The sequence below is a fragment of the Grus americana genome, chromosome 28 (genome assembly GCF_028858705.1).
Source record: "Grus americana isolate bGruAme1 chromosome 28, bGruAme1.mat, whole genome shotgun sequence".
In the NCBI taxonomy this organism is placed as follows: domain Eukaryota; kingdom Metazoa; phylum Chordata; class Aves; order Gruiformes; family Gruidae; genus Grus; species Grus americana.
This window is the reverse complement of record NC_072879.1, coordinates 6,406,758-6,427,779: the sequence shown is the minus strand read 5'-3', so window position 1 is coordinate 6,427,779 and position 21,022 is coordinate 6,406,758. Positions and strand designations below refer to the sequence as shown.

At 39.6% G+C, this 21,022-nt stretch overlaps 1 protein-coding gene across 1 annotated transcript; it reads right to left on the bottom strand.

Moving 5' to 3' along the window:
- Positions 1–1,540: 1,540 nt before the first annotated feature.
- LOC129197183 (scaffold attachment factor B1-like) lies at positions 1,541–20,934 on the bottom strand. The gene is made up of 21 exons (XM_054805320.1): positions 20,546–20,934; positions 18,919–19,006; positions 17,671–17,735; positions 17,379–17,585; positions 16,654–16,716; positions 16,042–16,069; positions 14,652–15,150; positions 14,166–14,215; positions 11,054–11,154; positions 9,170–9,319; positions 8,998–9,074; positions 7,982–8,121; positions 7,532–7,623; positions 7,023–7,129; positions 5,531–5,824; positions 5,106–5,243; positions 4,565–4,607; positions 3,077–3,198; positions 2,216–2,328; positions 2,039–2,090; positions 1,541–1,902 (listed from the first exon to the last, which is right to left on the bottom strand). Exons 1-21 carry the CDS (start codon positions 20,732–20,734, stop codon positions 1,773–1,775), a joined length of 2,748 nt encoding a protein of 915 aa, XP_054661295.1. The 5' UTR covers positions 20,735–20,934; the 3' UTR covers positions 1,541–1,772.
- Between the last annotated feature and the right edge of the window lie 88 nt (positions 20,935–21,022).

Genomic DNA, 21,022 nt, shown 5'->3' with positions numbered 1-21,022 from the left:
TCATGCTTATAAATGACTGTGTGGTGCTGTAAATAAAAAGGGGGAAAAATCTCATAACCCCTTTTGGGGTGCTACATATCTGCTGAGGACAAGGAAAGATGCTCTCTTTAAAGCTACAAATGGACAGGTCACTTGTGCTGGAGCTTCACATTTCCATGCAATTCCTGCAGAGAAGGTCCAGATAGGTTATAGCTAGTGGAAGCGATTCACTTGTCCTCATGCTTAATGGTCAATGAGCAGAACTGGGAAAGAGAGCAGGTCTGGGGATATCACTGCTTTTTTATTTTCTTTCTCTGTATCAGAGGTGAACAGCTGAAGGATTAAAAGCAAGGAGGCACTGGATTCTAGCCAGACCCACAGAATTATTAGTTAGTTGCTAGGAAGTATAGCTGTCTGGAAATCTATTCTTTCGGTTTGCATGCCTAGTTTGTGTACTTAAACAAAGACTCGAGTCTTTCTGGGCCTTAGCTTCACCATTAAACCAAAAACTTTTACACTGAGGTTGATGCCAGTGTGATCCAGACAGCCTCAGGTAACTCCCCACTGGAATCAAAGTGGTTTTTTAGATTTTACATTGTTTGTCCACAGGGATCCTCCTCCAGTGTGGGAAGTCTGAACCCTAATGAAAAAAGGCCTGAAGAGCTTCACTTTCTGTAACAATGCAGACTGTAGGAAACAAATGAAAAAATATAGAAATCTTCAGGCAACTGAGAAGAAAACACCTCTGAAGAGGGGAAAAAAACCCCCAGTGATCCTACTGGGGATCACTGAAAGTAACAGGATTTTTCCCTCTTGGCATCACAAAAGCCAGCTTTGGTGGGTAGCGCTAAGGCCACGTTGCTCCAGAGATGACTGCACAAAGACAAATTATAATTTGGATATGACAAAGTAACAGATCCTTTGCACCAATCTTGATCACGTTAGTTCTCAACATATTCTTAAAATGATGCCAAAGCACAGCCAATGGCTGTTTCTAATCTACTTCTTCAAGGAAATTATGGACTGCTAGGTAAAATTACGGACTGCTAGGTAAAATTACTGGCCTGAAATTGGTGGAGCTTTAGACTACCCTGATCTATTAGAAGCTAAACAAGAGATTCTGAGTTGCACTTGAAAGTCATTACTTTCGCAAGTACCTGTGCATTTCCTCTTACAGAAGCTGGGCTGGTAACTCAGTACGTAGCCTTTTTCAGAGAGCAAAGAGTACTATGTTGCACAGTACCTACAAACATGAGACAAGATAAAAAAAAAAAATTCTTTGCCACTTGTCTTACAGGATCCTAAGTCAATTTTGCAGTGGCATGGTGTTCAAACTTTGACAACTGCAGTCTACCACCATTCTCTCACGCTAGTGCTGGTTAATTTTGACACGTCCGAAGTAACACAGTATTTCAGTGTATTTCCAGGAGCTGTGTGCTACTGAAAGTGCAAAGGGGCACCTGTAAGGCATTTTTATACTTCATCTTTGAAAGAAAGTTACATGGTTTAACATATAACTGAATGAGTTAGTTTTCCAGGGACTACTGAAACAAAGCAATTAACTGTAAACTGGATTTTATTTATGGAAAATGGAATGCTTCATTAACAAACATTTTAAATGGGATATGAACAACACATTACAAAACAAATGAGTTCACATTGGATTGAGTGACATAATATGGCAGCAGCTTAAAAAAAATTACACTTATAGTAGCCCATAAGTTACAATTAATGGTAACCCTGGCTAACAAATTCATTTCAGTTGCCACCTTGCATTAAAAATTAAAACACATTCAGTAGCGACGGTTGAAACGAGGATCATTAGGTCTGTTTGCTCTCTCCTGGCCAGCAAATCCTTCTCCTTGCATTCCTCCTCCATGCATCATCTGACTTTGGTTGCCACCTTGCATGAAACCTCCACGCCTAGAAAAGTGATTGAGACAATTTAATTTTCTCTTGTGACTCTGGTAGTCGGGTTGAGAATGGGTGTTCTTTTTTAAATAGAAGGGATATCCCTTAAAAGGGAAACAAACACTTTGCTCTTTTTTAAAGCTCTTACCCTGACATGCCTCCACGATGCATCACATGGCCAGGTCTGCCTCTACCTCCACCTAAAAAAGTTCAAATTCTTCCTTTATAGCCACAGTAATAGTTTTACTTCATCTCCAAGTATAGTAACGCCTGTATTTTCTGCTTTACGTAGCACAACTAATGAGCTGTTGTGCAAGAAGCATACCTTGCCATCTCTCATGATCCCGTCCTATCATTCCTCCATCCACAGTGCTCTGCCATGAACGATCTTGATGTCCTTCAAACTTTCGACCGTGATCTCCCCAGTCACGTCCATCCCTGCAAAAGTATGAAATTCCTACCTTCTCACCCTAGCCAGACCACACAAAATAGACTCAAGTAAAACAACTAAGTCACAAACTTACTGAAATGCTTTACCAAGGTACATGCAAATCTTGTATTTATATTGCTGTCTTAAGTCAAATCTCAGTAATAAGCCTTCTGTTCAATCCAACTAACATGGCAAGTAAGAAAATAAGATTTTCTTAATCTGGTTTATGCTACGTTGATGTCCCAATTTACTCTGAACATCCCAGCTTGTTGTTTTGACCAGTCAATTTATTCTTGGTGTTTTCTGTAGGCTGGCTTACTCATAGGACTTATTAAAAAGTGAAAACACAACACAAAACCTAAAAAAACCACATACACAACCTGTAAGCATTTAATTAACTTGTTTTCCTTTCAAAGGGCTGACAGAACAGTGCTTCCTACTACTACAAACGGAGGAAGAACCACTACCCTGAAAATACCAAGCTTTGATTGTAATGTTAGGTAAAATTAATTGAAAACATGAAGACTTTCAGATATGAAGTTATTTAAAAAAAAAAAAAAAAGCCAAGACACATATTTTGATGCACAAGGCAAGCTGAAAAAGCTACTCATTTGTAGCCCATCCAGCAGAGAACAGACTCAGGGGTGAAAGCTGGAAAAAAAAGAATCATACTTCCAAAAACTGCATCCCACTTTCACATATGGAAATATTCCTTAGATGCACAAGAAAAAAATATTTTCAGTTAAGCGTACTAACCGTGACTGTGGGGGTATCCCTCTACTTTCACTCATTCTCCTGTCAGATCCATAGCTACCCCAACTTTCCCGAGAGTCTCGTGAATGACGGTCTGGTCCTCCATGGCGCTCATCTGGATAATGCTAAAAGGCAAAAAACACTTACAGGACTGCCCAAAACAGACTCTTTAATTGTTTAAAGTTGCTCAGCTGTAATTATCCAATCTCGGAATCATTCAGGATGGAGGGGACCTCCTGAGATTATCTAGTCCAGCCCCCCTGCTCAAGCAGGGTCAGCCAGGGCAGGCTGTCCAGAACAGTCTCCCACTGGGTTTTGAATATCTTCACAGCTGCAGACTTCACAACTTCCCCATGCAACATATTCCGGTATTTGACCACCATTACAGTTTAGAAAACAAACCAAAAAAACCCCATAGGTTGTTTTGTCTTCAGATGGAATTTCGTGTGTTTCAGTTTGTGCTCATTGACTCTTGTCCTGTCAGCAGGCACTACTGAGTACAGCCTTGGCTCCGTCTTCTCCATACCCTCCCTCCCATAAGGTATTAATGTACATTGATAAGGTAACTCCTAAGCCTTCTCTTCTCCAGGCTGAACAGCCCCAGCTCTCTCAGGCTCCCATACAAAAGATGCTCCAGGCCCTTAATCATCTTTGTGGCCCTGGGCTACACTTACTCCAGTAAGCTCTTATATTTCTTGTACTGGGGAGCCTAGCACTGGACACAGTATGTCAGACAGGTGCTGAGTAAAGAGGATCACCTCCTTTGACCTTCTGGCAACACTCTTGCTGACACAGCCCAAGATGCTACTGACCTTCTTTGCCAGGAGGGTGCAATGCTGACTCATGGTCAGCTTGCTGTCTGCCACGACTCCAAGGTCCTTCTCTGCAAAACTGCTTTTCATCTGGTCGGTCCCAAGTGTGTACTGCTGCACAGGGTTATTCCTCCCCAGGAACAGGGCTTTAGAGTTCCCGTTGTTCAACGTGATGCTATTCCCCTCTGCCCGATTGTCCAGCCTATCCAAGTCCCTCTGAGTCTCACGGCTTAGCCATCAGTAAAGGGCACTTGAGGATTCTGTGACTCCACAAAATTAATCTCTCACTGCTTCAATGTGCCCCAAAGGTCTTTCCCCCCAGCCCTCAAAAACATGCAAACATCCCTACTAGTTTTGCTGTTATTTCTATGCAACCTCATAGAGTGAATTTTATGCGTACTTTGTACCTTTGCCTTTTCTACACAATCTTTTGGAATACTCTACCTTTTTGACACAATTCACTTGTTTTATTTGTATCAGAGTAACTATATCTAACTTTTATTATAAACAAGTATTTGAACTAAATTTCATCTTATTAAAGAAAACAAGACATTCTGGTTACTGATACATAGGGAGATGCCATTTAATTCTCAAATACTGAAATTTAATCTGACACACACCATAGAAAACCAGGTTATAAGAAGTTAAGATGTTTCTGTAGCTTTATAAAGCAACTCACTTGTCCATCCCGATCTCCCATCATTGTCCTTGATCCATCTCTCCTACAGACAGACAATTAAAATCAGACTGTGGTAGTAAAACATACAGTAGTCTATAAAAATCCATCTACAAAAGAACACAGATGAAAAATCCTGCTTCCATGTAGTACCAACATTATCTACAAAAGGCACAAACAGCTGGAACACATGGAAACCATGACACATTTCGGATTCCTGGAAAACCCAGTTAGTCCTAAGGTATAAACCAGATTATTCTCATTAAGATGATAGATGCCTACAATATTATTCAGAAATTTTTCAGAATCCTACCAATGTATGACACAGCATTGCAAGCAGAACGCTCTCAATAAGCCTGCCAGAAGGTTTAACGCATGGCACAGTACAGATCTCTTCATGGTTATATCAGAAAAAGTCCACAGCCACTAAGCCACACTTACAACCAAAATGCAAACCAAACTAACAGAAAAGGCAGCAAAATGTGACATTAAATACATTTTTGTCTTTCGATTGCAGGCAACACAGCGGAGGTAAGACACCAACCTGTCTATTGAATGGTCTTGATAGCGGCCACGATCCCTGTGATCAAAGTCATGGAAGCGATCCTGGCGACTGAAATCTGAATGGTACCTATCATTCAGTGCCATTCGTTTTGCCTCTGGCCAGTATGGATCATCTCTCCTGAAAGATAGGACATACTTATTTTAGTCAAGATACTGACTTTTGATACTGTTTCCTCCTTCCAAACTGTGCAAACCAGAAGGAGGATAAGTAAGTTCAAAAGGGAGTTGAAAAACCCAAGAGGATAGTTTGACTGGGGCCATTACGCATGACCATCTTAATGCAATCAACAACTGCTGATTAATGGAAGCTGAGAACATACGGATAGCTTTTTATAGCACAGGCTGATGAGACAGAACCTGGCAGCAACGTTTTCCACTTGCATAAATTGTATTTGCTGGCTTTACCTGCCATCTATGTCATATGGTCTCCTCATTGCAGACCGACGTTCTTGTTCATAGCGCAGTTGCTCATGCTGGCGTCGCAGCTCTTCTCTTTCTCGCTGAATGCGATCTTGTTCTCTTCTCCTTTCATGCTCTATGTGCATTCGTTCTCTTTCCAGTCTTTCTCTTTCCATCCGTTCTCGTTCAAGACGCTGCCTTTCAATTTCCAGTCTCTCACGAGCAATCTCAAGCCTCTCCCTTTCTTCTCGTTCCCGGATAGTCTGCAGGTGCTGCTGTCTCTCTCGACGCTCACGTGTGCTTTTTTAACAGAAACAAAAAGTTACAGATCTAATACTTTAACAAGTAAAGGAAGTTCAAAAAGGAGGAAAAAAAGAAAAAAAGAGAAGTATTAAAAACTAAAACCACAGTGACTGCAAACTTACATCAGCTCCTTGAAATTATACCTGGGGGGGGGGAGGGGGCTGGGGGAGGAGGGCACAGAGGCAAAACACTCAGTGTACGCATAAATTACTCGTATTTAGAGACTGATCATGTTAATCCCACAAAACCCACCTGTGGGGGCAAATAATCCTATATGGTCAGGAGAATTTCAATCCAAATGCCCCAAGCTCATTCCTTCTACTCAAATATTAAGCTCTGAAGAAGCCAGAACAGTATGCTGGATAATATGACTCCACTAAGGCTCAGAAATCTATCTACTATGAGAGAGAGACTTTTTCCTCTCCAGTAAGAATGATGAAAGCATTTTTCCCCTGTCCAATTCAACTTACTTTAGATAAGTAATAAAAGTTTTGTAATGTGTGGAAAATGTTTTAACATGGAATTCAGGTCACAGTTTTAGCAAGGAATTTGAAGGATGGCCATTACAACCTTTATCCTGTATTAAACATAATGAAAATAGAAATAAAACCCCACAAAATAATAAATAACTGAATTAGGTTCTTATCTAAATTAGGTTCTCAACTAAAAAGATACAATGAAAATCCCCCAATTTCTCTGTAGACATGATGTATTTAAATAAATAAAAAATATTTAGCTTGCTTTATTTCAAACACTATGGACACTTTGAGTGCTATGACAAGAAAGACAAGGCCTTATTCTGAGAAAGACAACTTTTCTCCTGATCTTTCCCTGTATATTTGAGTGCGGCAAGTGTGGCAAGTTTAGAATTATCATTTTACTTCTTCTGTAACGCATGCTCAGCTAAGGAGAGCAGCATACTTAAATCAATCTAAACAACAAAATCTACAAAATGGAATAAGAACAAAAACCAAACTGCAATTTTTTCCCCCCAAACACAATTTCAAGCTTAGTATTAACAGAGTCAATAATCGGAGCTTTCCCAATTCAACAGATGTGCGACCCACAAACATATAACAAATTACAAGTAAAAAACAAATCAACTTCCTCTATCTCTTAGTCATTTTAATCACAAGAAAATTATATTCATTCTAGGAAAAAAAAAAAATTCAAACAATTTCAGTGTTGCTCTTACCGGCGCTGCTCTGCCTCCCTCATTTTTCGCTGTGCTTTAATTTTGTCAAATGGCACAATGCCTTGTCTCTCTCTGCTCTCTGATTTGCGATCCTGGCTCTTAATGCTCTGTATTTAAGTAGAGAAACTTAATGGAGTACATTTATAAAAGGACAACTATCACAAACAATACTCTAAGCTCCATTTCCATTCATAGATATCACGTCTCAAAGCTCGGTTCCTCACATTTTTAAAAAAAGCTGTTTTTTTTTTTTTTAACATTACAGACTCACCATATATTAACACAGTAATACTTGCATTCCCACATTTGTTTGGCGGGATTTCATTGCTGAATATGGTATCAGCCGTATGAAACGTATTTTACTAATTAAGATCTAAATCCACATTATAGAAACTCTAATAGGACAAATTGGTAAGACAAGTGTGGGTTACATGTAGCTTGGCAGGATTCAGTATTTGTTTCTAAGGAAAACTGACACATAATGTTTCCCATGCAGAAACATTACTTACCCTGTCTTTCGATGCAGTTGATGTTTTCACACTAATAACAGGTTCTCCTTTGGATTTATCCATTACTACTGTTCTCTCTGTTCCTTTACTTCCTAAATAAATCAGAGGTTGAAGGGAAAGAGATGGAAAAAACAATCAAAATACATAACCTACAACACTCATTGCTATGCCAGAAGTTATGTTCTCTAAAATGTGAAAATGGGCATTTAACCCTGTCTTCAAAAATAATTCTTTTACTACACCTATACCAAGTGCATCTGTTAAGGATGACACAATATCAAACACACACGCCACCACCCCACCCGCCTCTTTATACCTTCTGGATTTCCAACTAAGAACCAAAATAATTCTAGAATATTGGCAGTTCTTTGGAAAGAACTACCTACAAAATTAATTATTCATACTTCACCATATCTTTTACTCTATGAAAAAAAAGAATAGCCAAATTACCTGACTTAATGGTTTTAGGTTGATCTGATGAACCAGACTTCAGTTCATCTTTATCTTTTTTTTCCTTTTCATCTTTGTCTTCTGTCTTTTTAGGATCGTCCTTTTGGTCAGATTTCTCATCCCTTTTAACACTGCCAGGTCTATCGATAGATATTGATATAGATTAGACTAATACAGAGTGAAAAGAAAATTAAAGGAGAATGGTAGCAATGCAGTAACACAGGAGAATTCTGATGCGATAAGACAGTCATAATTCGATTTCCAAAGATTTCCTTCTACAACTTCCTACACCGTAAAAACAGACAATCAGACTATTCTGTGCAGTTGTCATAAAAACTTGGCTGTGATTGATTCAGATATCTCAACTGGAGGCAAAAGGAAAAATTCACACCACCATCGGCTTAATGCCCACAACGTTTCTTATAAAACATGACAATTATGAAATGCCAATGTGAACCATTTTTGTTGGGCAACTAGGTGAAGTAAAGGCAAAACTTCTCAGCAAATAGCATTTAATAGGAGTTGTGCCTCAAGAAGATAATTAAAGCAAAGGACTTAGTGTGTTTTTCAGCTACTTTCAGTAATGCTAGAGAGAAAAAGCATAGTGCTGAAGAGGAACATGTTCTGGAAACAGGATCTTGGACAACTGACCTTTAACTGTTTGTGACCACAACCACCTGAAAAAAAACCCTATTGCAATGAGAGAAAAATTTAACGAAGAAACAGTGACATGCTGATCAAAATTCGCAAATGGCCTTTCCTATAGATTTATGACACAAAAGCTCCACAATCTCTACTAAAACCCAAATATAGCTAAATTAAAAGGCATGCTTGAAAGTGCAACTTTCCAATGCCTACCAGAACTTCATCTTGTTGTAAAAGTTGGAAAAACGCATCTATTCCTCTTTTTGAATGTTTGCGACAGAAATTCTTACTGTAACTTTGTTTTTCCTGACAAATCAACATAGACTGAAGAACAGCAAAACACCTTTGGACAAATAATTTTTAAACAGTACCTCTCACTGACTGTTTCTTTCTTTGCTTCATTCTCTTTTTTCCCACTTGGCTTCTTCCCAGCAGGTTCATTTTTTGCCTGAAATTTAGTTTGCACATCATCAGCTGAGAATGTGGTCTCGATCATTTGTACAATCTGATGGTAATGGGATATCTTTCAGGATCAGTACTCACTTTTTCTACGGAAATTATTTTCCCATGTAACTCTGTTTTGTGGAGGTGAGTAATACACTTTGTTGCTTCCTCGGCTGTAGACATCGTAACAAAGCCGTAACAGCGGGCACCAGGACTGCGAGCGTTGGTGACCACTTTTGCACCTACCACCTTTCCAAAATAAAGGGGTATTACACTCACTGTAACAAGTGCCCACCATTTAACAGCAAGAAGTACAAGCTCCATTGCTATTCTGTTTTATTCCTGTCCATCAACATTCAGGAAACTTCTATTTTTAAGAGATTAACAAATACAAAAGGACTATTGCCTGGAGCCAGTCATGCTTCTGTTACCAATGCAACGCTGCAAAAGTTGAATCAATACAAGGGAGCCAAAGACTGAATTCCATTCTAAAGAAAGCCCATTTAAAAAAAGCAAAAAACCAAACCAAAATGAAAGGCTAACTTTACACCAACAACATAATTTTGCTTAAGTATAATGGAGTAAAAACCTAATAAAAAATTGTAAGCCAATTTCCACCCACATGCTAATGCTCGATCAACTGCAAAGCCCCATCTCCCCTCAAAAAAATGTTTTCATGTCACTGCTGAGAGGCAGATTCACAATGTTATCTTCAATCTTGTTTAAGAAACAGGAAGTTTCCCCAAAAAGTGTAACTTGATAAAGCCCACATAAAACACCTGTTTTCATAAATAGGGCTTACTTTGATCATATATTCAGTACAGCTCACTTTGTATTACCAAAATCAATCATATTTCATAGAGGTGTCATATTTTAAAGTGCAGCTGAATAAAGAACATACTTTTGAGCATTTGATTTATTGCAGATGTACATCTACTTCTAGGAAGCTTTGCCTCTGCTAATACTCCAAAGAAAATAACAGTAATTTTATTTAAATGACTAAATGTTCCTATGGCATCTAAGTAGAGGGAAATACTAGGTTGGCTGTTGCATGGGTTTTAATTACATTTGAAATTTTATGATCAACATCCAGATTACCAGATGGAATTCTGAACAAATAAATGGAAGGAAAGTATTGCATTTTTACTGTTACAAGGAACGTTAAAAAGATTTTACTAGTCTCATGACTTTCAGACAAACTCAAAGCTGTGCTACACTTAGTCCATTTTTGCTGCTATTGAAAAGTCACATTTAAATTCTAGAGTATTTTCATTAGTTAAACATGCAATAGCAGATTGCTAGCACATACAGTTTTCTTTTACTACAATCTGCTGTCAGTCATCTTTAAATAGGCTTCAAAGGTTTGACAAAAATCCTCACTGATGTCTCTGACATCAGTCTTCTATTAAACTAGCACTTTCAATTTCCCAACTGACAGGGAGATTTAACTTGCCATTTTGTCTATCAGTAATAACAACTGCAGGAACCCATACCACCAAAACCAAACAAAACCCCCTTCCAAACTACCCAAACGAGTGCTTTTTAAAGCAACTGCCAACTCTAGACCAAAAAAAAAAAAAAAACCACCACCAACTTCAGGTACCAAGGCAATTCTTAAGATATTCCCCAATAATTATGTTTCAACATTTACTACATGTTTTACTTAGTCCTAAGGAAATCTTTAATAAACAATGTTAAATTCACCCTTAACTGTGAATTTCCAATGGGTTAAGATACTATACTACAGAAGACAGAAGTATATAACTGTTTCAAATAAAGAAATGAAAATGGAATTTTGTATTTGTTTGGAAGTGAGCAACAGAATTAAAAAAAGCAGTCGTTCAGCGTGTACTTCAATTTTTTCCTTGATATCTCACAATATTTTTGATATTTGGTATTTTCAGTGACAGGAGGTTAAGAAGTCTTATTAAGACAGTTTCAAGTGAAAAAAAAGCCAAACCAACCAACCAACCCCCACCTTACCTTCCCATATTTGCTAAACAGATTCTTCAAATCTGTAGCTCTGGTAGTGGAAGCCAGTCCACTCACCCAAAAGTTTCTGCCAGAACCGCTAGCAGTGCAACCTAATTAGGAAAACAAACAAATAAAACCAAAACATACCCCAAATCCTAATTATTTCAACAACTACTTCTGATTTAAAAAGGAGCAACTCCATAAAACTTTTATAGCATTCTCCCCCCATGATTCCCATTTCTGAAGGCAAGTAGTATTACAAGTTCAAAAACTTTAGGATGTAACTACAAGCTTTGATACACGCAACAGAAGTATGTTACATCATTCAAGAAACAAGCTGGACTAGGGCATCTCTGAAGTAACTGTGGCTCTTCAGAATGTGCCTGGAGAGATCCCAGTAACTCTGCACTTACAGGAAAAGACAGAAGACCTGCTAGAGTTGCAGAAACTGTGTTAGTACCCACATACGCTCATGTTTTGCCCTCCTTATCTCCTCAAATCCAAGGGAATGATGATGGGATGCAGATTAACCATACCTTTCAAGGAAAGACATCCACCATAAAGCAAGCAAGATAATTTCTCTCCTATTTGTGCCCACACAGATTCCATAGTTGGGGTATGAAGCCTGTGGCTTCATTTACAGGAGTCAGAAAAGACCTAGTTTTCTTTAACTATGCAAGAACTAGAGAACACCCATAAAATTTAGCATCTAAACTAGAAAGATAATTTTATAAATGCCTATGTACTTGTAAAGTCTGAAAACCCAATGTCTAGTGATTAAAAAGTATTCGAGCCAAACTCCAAGTTTTAGTGTTTGCATTTCAGCGTGAAGCACCGTTTCCAGTCTCCTTTGAACTGTCCTTTCATCAGTCTTGTGTTCAGTTCTTAGGCTTCAATGAATGCAGTAAAGCATGTTTCAGTCCGGCTACCTGCTTCCAAACCATCTGCCTTTTTTTTTTGTGATATGTAGAATTTCTCAGAACTGCTTTCATCGAGGGGAGACATTTCTTCCAGAACTTTTCTAAAATGGTATTTTATTTGGCTGTCTTTCCATCTCTTTCTTCCTGATGATTTTTGTTACTGTCTCAAACATGGACTTAGCACTGAGAACACTGTTGCTAATATTTATACAAGTTCCATAGGGAAGCACACAATCATTTGTGCCAATCTCCTTAAAAAAAAAAAAAAAAAAAAAAAAAAAGAGGCCTTTTGTATAAAGGAGACTAAGTCTACACCCGTCATCTTCTAGTCTCAAGAACTGCATGGACAAAGATGTGTCCATGCAGTTCAAACACATAGGAGATACATTGTCTTGGTGTTTCAAAAAGCTGAGCTGTAGGGTTTAATGCTTTTACTCCACACAATTCTTCTACAATTTTAAAACAGCCACCTGCAGTTACACTGGCACCAGCATCCTGGAGAAAGTGTAAAATGAGCACTTTCTTCTTTCTTCTATTTTACCAACAATTTTTAAGATTATTTAAACTACATTAATGTCCTTTTTGAATAAGCTTTGATCAGTCTTAACATCTCCAGTTTTTGCCCTCCCATAAGACTTAAAGAGGTGCTGCTGCAATGGTACTGCACTTCCAAGACAAAGAAAGACTGGGACTATAAAATCTTCTCTAACTTAGAAACTAGAAGGATATAGGTATTGGGAGACAACCCTCAACACTGGAGACATCTGTCAGATATGTGTAAATTGACTGCAGTCCACCACGCTTATGAGCTCATATATTTATTTTTCTACACTCTTATTAATACAGCTCATAATGAATGTGTGGAACATGGACAACTCCTTGTCCTAAATAAAATCTTTCCGCTCAGGTGTGGAAATAGCAACACATGAGTCACGACTGACTTGTATATAGTTCTGTACCTTTCTCCCGGCTCGACCGCTTTGCTCTGCATGCAGAGTTACATAACCAAGTAGCTACCTCTCCCCAGTGCTGTTTACTAAGCCAGAAAATTATATAAACAAATCTTATGGAACACAGCACATCCTGTGGAAGAAGGTATGGAGGGGCAAGGCTGTTATCAGACACCTACGTTCCTGAAGGCTCTTCTGAGTGCAAATTTCAAGAAGAGTTTTCCCAGTCCACAAAAACCCCCACACTGAAGTCCTTAGGTAAATGACAGCATGCACAAGACATTCCTTTAAATATTCTGAAGTAAGAGAACACAAGATTACAGACTGTAAGCAAGAGGTAAACAGACCCTAATAGAGCTTACGGCGAGGTCCAGTAGCTTGCACAGATAAGCATATAACCCTGGATTTTGGAAAAAGCAGCTGACAATGAGTTCAGTCTATGTTGTAAATCCAAATTAAACACAAAGAAATTCTTCCTGTCTAGTCAGTAGATGGATCTCATAATGAGCTTCGTGCCTATTATGGGAATTACTGGAACTTCCACACTTCCAGTGGTGGCCTACCTGCCTCCAGTACATAAGAACATTAACAGTCAGTTCTAAATTTTCTGTCTTAGGTAGGAGAGAATAGAGAGCTGGGGTGAGCTGCAAAGACTCAGCAGTCTGATGTATTAAAATAAAGAAGTATGATGACAAGAAGGAGCAGGCACCTGACACTGTTGATCAAGAAATTTTCATCTTGCTTATGATGCATATTTGCACCATAAATAGGATCTGCGTGGACACAGATTTAATAACGTCCATCTAATGTGAAAACAACGTTAAGCTGTAAATTTCTGTGGTATTTGAATACATGAATACTAAGCTCCAAATTATTTCAGCAAAACAGAAGACGGTATGAAGAATCACAAGCATATAGTAAAGCAAACACAATTGCAAAAGGCTCTTGACTCACTACAAGCTGTCGGTAAGCATCTTCAGTGCCATGAAGGACATATTTGCCACATATTAACGTCTACCTTTGAAGATCAAGATACAAACAAAAGGGTGCGAAACAGATGTCCTTAGAAAATATATAAAAGGAAAATAGGTTTTTTAGGCACGAATAGATTTTAAAATATCCAGAAAGATGTGAATAATTTATGATATTTAACAACTGCAGATTCCAACGCTTTTCAGCTGAAATACCCCATGCAATACAAAAACAGTTTCTCCAAGCAATCAAAATTCTATTTCTGAAAAGAACACATACCTTTCTCATCCTTTGAGATTATCTTTGTATCTCTGTCCTCCTCAACAGGGCTAAAGACAAAACACCACATTATTCAAGTCAGAAAGAAAAGTGGCTAACTATGAATTATGAAAAATGCTAAAATTAAATACCTACCAGTAAATTTGTTGCAAATGAAAACACACCTTTGTATACTTAAGAAATCTGACAAGAAATAATGAAGTCAGATTCTTAAACAGACTTAGATTAGAAAGACGTTTACAAATAAGAATAATTTAAGAAAACAACCTTTGAAGGTTGAGGAAGGAAAGAAATCAAACCCTCTGTGTTTAAAAAAAAAATAAAAAATACATCATGTCTGCACACGGAGAAATAAAACAGACTCTTTAGGAATAGGCTACAATTTCATCAGTCTCGGTGGCCAATTGAAGGAAACACCTTATTCGCATCACTTAACGACCAATGAAAAAAAGATAGCATCTGGTCTATAACGGAGAAAAAACAAACCTCTTTTTCTGATCACCGCCCTCACTGGCTGAGGACTCTTTAGTAGCAGGGGATTCCTCAGAATTAGCTTTGTCTTCTGTTTTCTTGGCATCTTCTTTGCTATCTTTGGCTTCGGGACCTGCGCCTTTTTCCGCTGTATCCCCACTAGAGGCTTCCACACCTTGGGAGCGTTTGCTACTCTGATCGCTTAGGGTCTCTACCACTAAAGATTCAGAGTCCGGTTTCTCTTCCTCTATTGTCTGTTCACTTGTCTCCCCTTTCGCTACCACTAAACGCTTTGCTTCCTTCCTTGCCATAGCTTGTGCCGATTTGCTGTCCAAATCTAAAGCATCTTCCTCCAACTGAGCGGCAGCAAGAGCGTCCTCTTCCTCTGCTAGCCTCTTGCCTGGCACCACGTTACTTGCTTCCTGTGCATGCGGCCGCTCCGCTTCGGAAGTTTCTTCGTTAAGTAGTTCAGATTTACAAGTTTCCCCCAAAATGTCGAGTATTTTCTCATTTTCTACGGATTTAACAGGAATAGAATGGCACAAGATTTAATCACCAGGGAAATACAGCAATTACAAATGTGGAACTGGCATGGCTGCCACACTAACACCAAGAGAACTTCTAAGCTACACAGAGATTGGAAAACCCTAGTGTACACAGTGTTAAAAGTACTACGCTAACTGCTGTCTGACAAACTACCAAATCAGCCCTAAAATGTTAACAGGGAAGAAAAATGCCCCCACAGATTTAACAAAAACCTTCTGGCTGATCCTTGATATTCTTCATGAAATCATTCAGCTCTGCTTCTTCTCTAGTTAGCTTCCAGAGTCCGAGACGCTTAACTGAACGTATCAAGGCACTGAGGGTTCAATTTTTAAATTTCTGTGAAATTCTTTTAGCAGACAGTCCAACATGAGAACTGGGCATCTTCTGATGGTGCATGAGTGTGTTTGCAGTCCAGAAAGTGAAAAGTATCTGTATGAAATTTCCATGAAGAAACTCTCTTCTTTCTTCTGTATCCAGTAACTAATCTTTACATTTTAATGCCCTACAATATCTTTTTACTGCTTTTACTGCTCTCTACTTAGTAACAGGTGTGTGCAATATCACAAGATCTGTTTACAAGTAGAATCTTTAGCTTTTAAACTGTGATTAACTTCTCTAAATCCATTTATGTGGTTTAACAGGTTTTTAAACCATTTCACTGGAAATATTTCAAAGATGACAAGCATTAATTCACAGATCTGGGGATATGATTGGGTTTCCAATCTCTATGACCCTGCATGATCTGGATTGTCCATCATAAAAATAATGCAAATTATGTTTGTTTGCTTGTTTTTTTAATAGTTAATGGTTTAAAAAGTATTAGTTGAAAAGAGAGGAATATGTTTTTCTCTAACAGTACCTGGCTCCAAGTGTAGCTTCTCCATTTTCTGTTTAGGAAAATAAACACAGAATTAGAATTGTATAAAATGTATTTTGTAACATAGAATAATAGTAACCCCCCGCTCAATCCCAAGATTGAAAACTACACAAATTCATCTATAGCATTTAGCACTTTTTTTCACCATCCACTGTAACTGAGTATTTTATACAGGTAATTTTTCTGGTACATTAAAGCCAAATAAAAAAAAAAAAATCAGCCACAATAATGTTCTCCTATCTAACTTGGAATGTTAAAGAGATCAATAAATTCTCTTTGTGTACCACATCAGCTGCAGGGTGAAAACGAAACCCGGCTACTTCTTGATAAAATCAGCGGGACAAAGAAATAATCAACTGTACAAGACCATTTTTATTTGCCACAAAAGTGGAGGAAGTCTTGATACTCGACTGAAAAGTAGGGAAAAAAAACCACAGGGCATTCTCATTTGACAGACTGTATTCTGAGCAAGATCACATCTATCTTGGATTCTGTTACAATTTCATATTATTGACATGTTTTCTTTTTTGTGGTATGAGCACAGAGTGAATACAGAAAATAACAATCTGAAATACAGCTACATTTTGAATTTACCTTCATTTCAATTAAATCAGAAGAGGAGGCATCTAAATTGTTTTCAATTTCATCATAATCTTCCTAAACGAATAAAAGAGAAATTATAGCACTTCTTACAAAAAGTAATGTTAGCTTACAGAGAAATACTACTGTATTCAACTTCCCCTAGCAATAATATGAGAAATATTTTCTAGTATTTGACAGATCTCAATTGCTACTTCAGATTGTGACCCAAGAATGAGGAGCAACATATACTCTTGATGATTAAACATCTTTCTCCAGTTACCTTTAATGTTAATTTCAACATGACACTGTCTACTTCAAAGTTACTCTTATTTAGAGAGGAAATTTATTTCACATTTCTGTAGTTACTGTACATAACATGTACATCTCTCTCCCTCTCCCCAGATATATCTACATATCTAGATGGCTGGGTATATGTGGGCACATAAATGGGCAGAGGGAACACCGAAACTAATACATTACTTTCTCCCATGCTTCTTTCACAGCAAGCAAAGATGTTCTGCAAGGTAAAGAATGCTGTGACCCATCTACTGTGAACATTTGAAGCCTCTGATAGGTCCAAGAGCATTTACCACTTAAAGAGTAGGACATGAGAGCTGTTCATGTGAAATAAAATCCGTATCACATTCACGTGCTATATTCCATTACACTGAAATAACTCATATGTGCCCGTATGCTTATTAAATACCTTCTGAAAATTTACAAAGACCTCTACTCACCTCATTTTCTGTTAGCTGATCTGGAAGTTCTTTCATTTCTGCTTCAACATTGTCTTTATTATCAGACAGAGAATCAAGAATATTATCAGGACTATAGTCTTCTCCACAGTCTACAGCACTGCCATTATCTATTTCAGCTTCATCTAACACACTAATATCCATCATGTCAATATCCTGCAAGGTATCTAGACTTGCTTCGATATCCTCCTACAGAAAGAAAAAGGGTAGATGTGTATTTATTGTGGGTTTAGTGATGCATATTCTTAGTAACAGCAATCGTGATTTCACTTACCTGCCCATCTCTAGAGTTTTCTTCCAGCCCATTGTCTTCAACACCTTCTTCTTCTGGTTTTCTTCCTAAAAACAGTATCACTGAAGTGAGATACAGCACTAAATTTCATAACACTTCTACTCTTCGCTGAATTATCTATTCAACACTGAATTTGTTTCAACAAATACCCATTAAGACCCTGATTCAGAAGTTCCGATCTGTCTGGATGTACCAGAAGATGACTTGCCACTTGATACAACTGAAAGGCATGAGCATGAACTAGAAGTAGCACAGCTATGTTTTTCAACAGCTACGCTCCTCATTTCACAACACTTCAATACCTAAAAAGAAAACACTGTCTAGGAAGGTGTTCCATTTAAAAGAAACACCCTATCATTGTTACAAAACCCCTCCTTCTTACCATTTAATAATTAAATAATTCAACTGATTTAGAATTAGTCTTCACTTTTAAGATTTTTGGATGCACAGATCACATTTAGGCACATCTGTCACCAGCAAACTTGTATCACTATTCAAAACCAACTGCTCTTTATTTTTACCCTGTTATCTTAAAGGTAACAGCTTAAATTTCAGAAAGTATCTTTTAAGAACAGGCCATGAGCAATTCAAATAAACCACACGTAACAGGGCCCACACAATGTTTAGTGTTTTTGCAGCAAAATATACTTAAATCACTAACGAGCTATTTCAGAACAGTTTATTTTCAGAACAACAGACAGTTATAAAATGAAATATGACACTAAAAAGTTATACGTGTTTGTTATTTATGCAACAATGGTTCTAATTATTCCCACTGTAATTTCTCACATCTAAAAATGTATCCCAATGATGATGGAGGTTCAAGGGCTTCTATGAAAAAAGGAAAACGTATATAGTTACGGCAAGGAAATTATACCCAGAGTGTTGTGGAGCCACCTTAATATACAATGGCAAAGTTTTCCACAGGAGCTTACGCTGCAGCTGCTTGCTCTGTACCTGACACAATTCTACACTCATAAGTACAGAAACACTTGCAACTTATGGCCTCATCTACAGGTTTCAAGACTTGCTAACGGAAGTACAGTTAGGCATCATCATTTAAACTTGTTATCGCTCACCAATGCAATACAGTTTTACAGTTTTCCGTAAGGGAAAAAGAAAAAGCTCTTTAAAAAAAAAAATAAACTAATGAAACAGAAGAAATCAACATCATATGCTAAGTTCTAGCTACGTGGAAACAAAAGAACTGTATTTGCCTAGACTCCGTACCTTTGCTAGTTCTTTTTGGCATTCTCTTGTTGGTCAGTTCTGAGGGCACAGGAATTTCATCGGGATCTCCTCCTTCATCCTCAATGGCCTATCGGAGACAGCAGCATAACATCTATTGTATTGTTTGTTGTTGTGCATTTGTACTGGTTTTGGATATGACAGAGTTAAATTTCTTCACAGTAGCTTGTGTGGGGCTATGTTTTGGATTTGTACTGAGAATAGCATTGATAACACAGGGATGTTTTAGTTATAGCTGAGCAGTGCTTACACGCAGCCAAGGCTTTTTCTGCTTCTCACACTGCCCTGCCAGTGAGCAAACCGGGGGTGTACAACAAGTTGGAAGGGGACACAGCTGATCCTAACTGACCAAAGGGATATTCTTTACCGAACGATGTCCCGCTCAGCAATGAAACTGGTGGGGGTGGAAGCTGGCAGGGCTGCCATTACTTGGGGGCTAGCTCAGCATCAATCGTTTGATGGTGAGCAATTGTTTTCTTTTACACTGCCTTTTCTGGGTGTTTTTCTCTTTTTCCTCCTCTCTGCTGTGGTTTGGTTTTGTTTTTTTTTTTACCCTTCCATTTTTTAAAATTATTAAACTGTCTTTATCTCAACCCACAAGATTTCTCACACTTTTACCCTTCCTTACATCCTGCTGGAGGGAAGGGAGCAAGTGAACAGCCATGTGATGCTTAGCTGCCTACTAGGGTTAAACCACAACAGCATTTTCAAGAATTTGTCAGGTGGAAACATTAGTGTCTCACCCTAGTTCAGGTCATACAGCCAGGCAGCCATATCAGCTGTCAGAAACACAGAGTAGTAAGGTGGTGTAACACAACCCCACAGCCAAATCAAGCCATGATTGAGGAACAAAGCTCCCCTCATCTGTAAACAAGGCTCCCTACTCAGCAGGTAAGTGCTTTAACTGTATAAAACCGAGTGACTGCCATAGGAACCCAAGCGGATCGGACGGTATTCTCTTCTCAATGCGCAAGCCTATTAGAACCCATAGAAGGGTCAGGACCGACTACGCTGCTCTTGCCTCATGGAAGTCTGTGAAAATACATTCCGGAGAGGTGGGAGAGATGGAGTCGGGTGAAGCGCGTGCAAAGGATGCAAGAGAAGAGATACGGGAACGGAGAGCGGGAGTTCATGCTGGGGGAACGGGAGAGGAAATCGGCGAAGGACGCGCGCACGGCAGGGACAGCGAACGAGGGAAAGACCGGGGCCATCGCGGAATGACATCAGAAAAACGCTCCAAAAAACCGGCAGAGGTACGAGTGGCGGCGGGGATGTCCGCTGGGGGGGATTCGGGGCGGTGGGGCTGGAGGAAGACCCCGCAAGGCCAACGGCTCTACAGCGATCCGACGAAAGGGGCACGCTGGTGCTAAAGGACACCCGCAGTTCCCTGAGCGCAGCGCTGCGAAGCGGCGGAGGGACGAGGTGGCGCCGCGCCACCACTGCGGCCCAGCTCGCGCCACCCTCAGGACTTCCCTCAGCACCGTGGCTCGGGACTCCGGGCTAAACCCCGAGCGCGCATGCGCACAGCGCCCTCGGGCCGGGGACAAAGGACCCGGATGACACCTCCCCCGCCCCCCTCCCCCCCCCCTCCACCGGGTTTGCGCCTCACCTTCCTCAGCCGCTCCATGAGAACGCTCTTGTTGCCGCCGCTGTCTAGGTTACGGCGTTTGAGCTCGGCCCGCAGGTCGATGACTCGCAACTCGCTCAGCCGTCGGGTTTCGGGTTCTGAGCCAAGAGCCGCGGCCCCACCAAGGGATGCGAAGTCCCCCAGCCCGGCCGCTGATTGACTCTCCGCCATCAAGGCCCCTTCGATATTGCGTCTCAAGCCCGAACGCACAGGAGAATACGACACAATCAAACAGCTAACCTTGCGATCACAGCACAAAATGGTTGGGAGGCCAATACGCGCCGAAGGGAGGGGGAAAAAGCTTGCTATGCGCAGGCTCGGAGGGAAGAGCAACGACGAGTAGAGAAGGCGGGGCCTGGAAGAAAAGTTGAATGACAACTCTTGCGCAGGCGCAGACGGCGTCGGACGCGTCTAAGGACGGGTCGCGAGCTCTCGCGCATGCGTACAAGGGCGAAACAG

What these genes read in the sequence shown, in the direction of transcription:
- LOC129197183 (XM_054805320.1), bottom strand. Translation starts at nt 20,734, where the DNA reads ATGGCGGAGAGTCAATCAGCGGCCGGGCTGGGGGACTTCGCATCCCTT. An exon ending in GGCGGTGATCAGAAAAAGAG is followed by an intron (nt 14,216 to 14,651) that starts GTTTGTTTTTTC and finishes TTTTGTCTTTAG; the next exon opens with CCCTGTTGAGGAGGACAGAG. An exon ending in CCATATGACATAGATGGCAG is followed by an intron (nt 5,244 to 5,530) that starts GTAAAGCCAGCA and finishes CCTATCTTTCAG; the next exon opens with GAGAGATGATCCATACTGGC.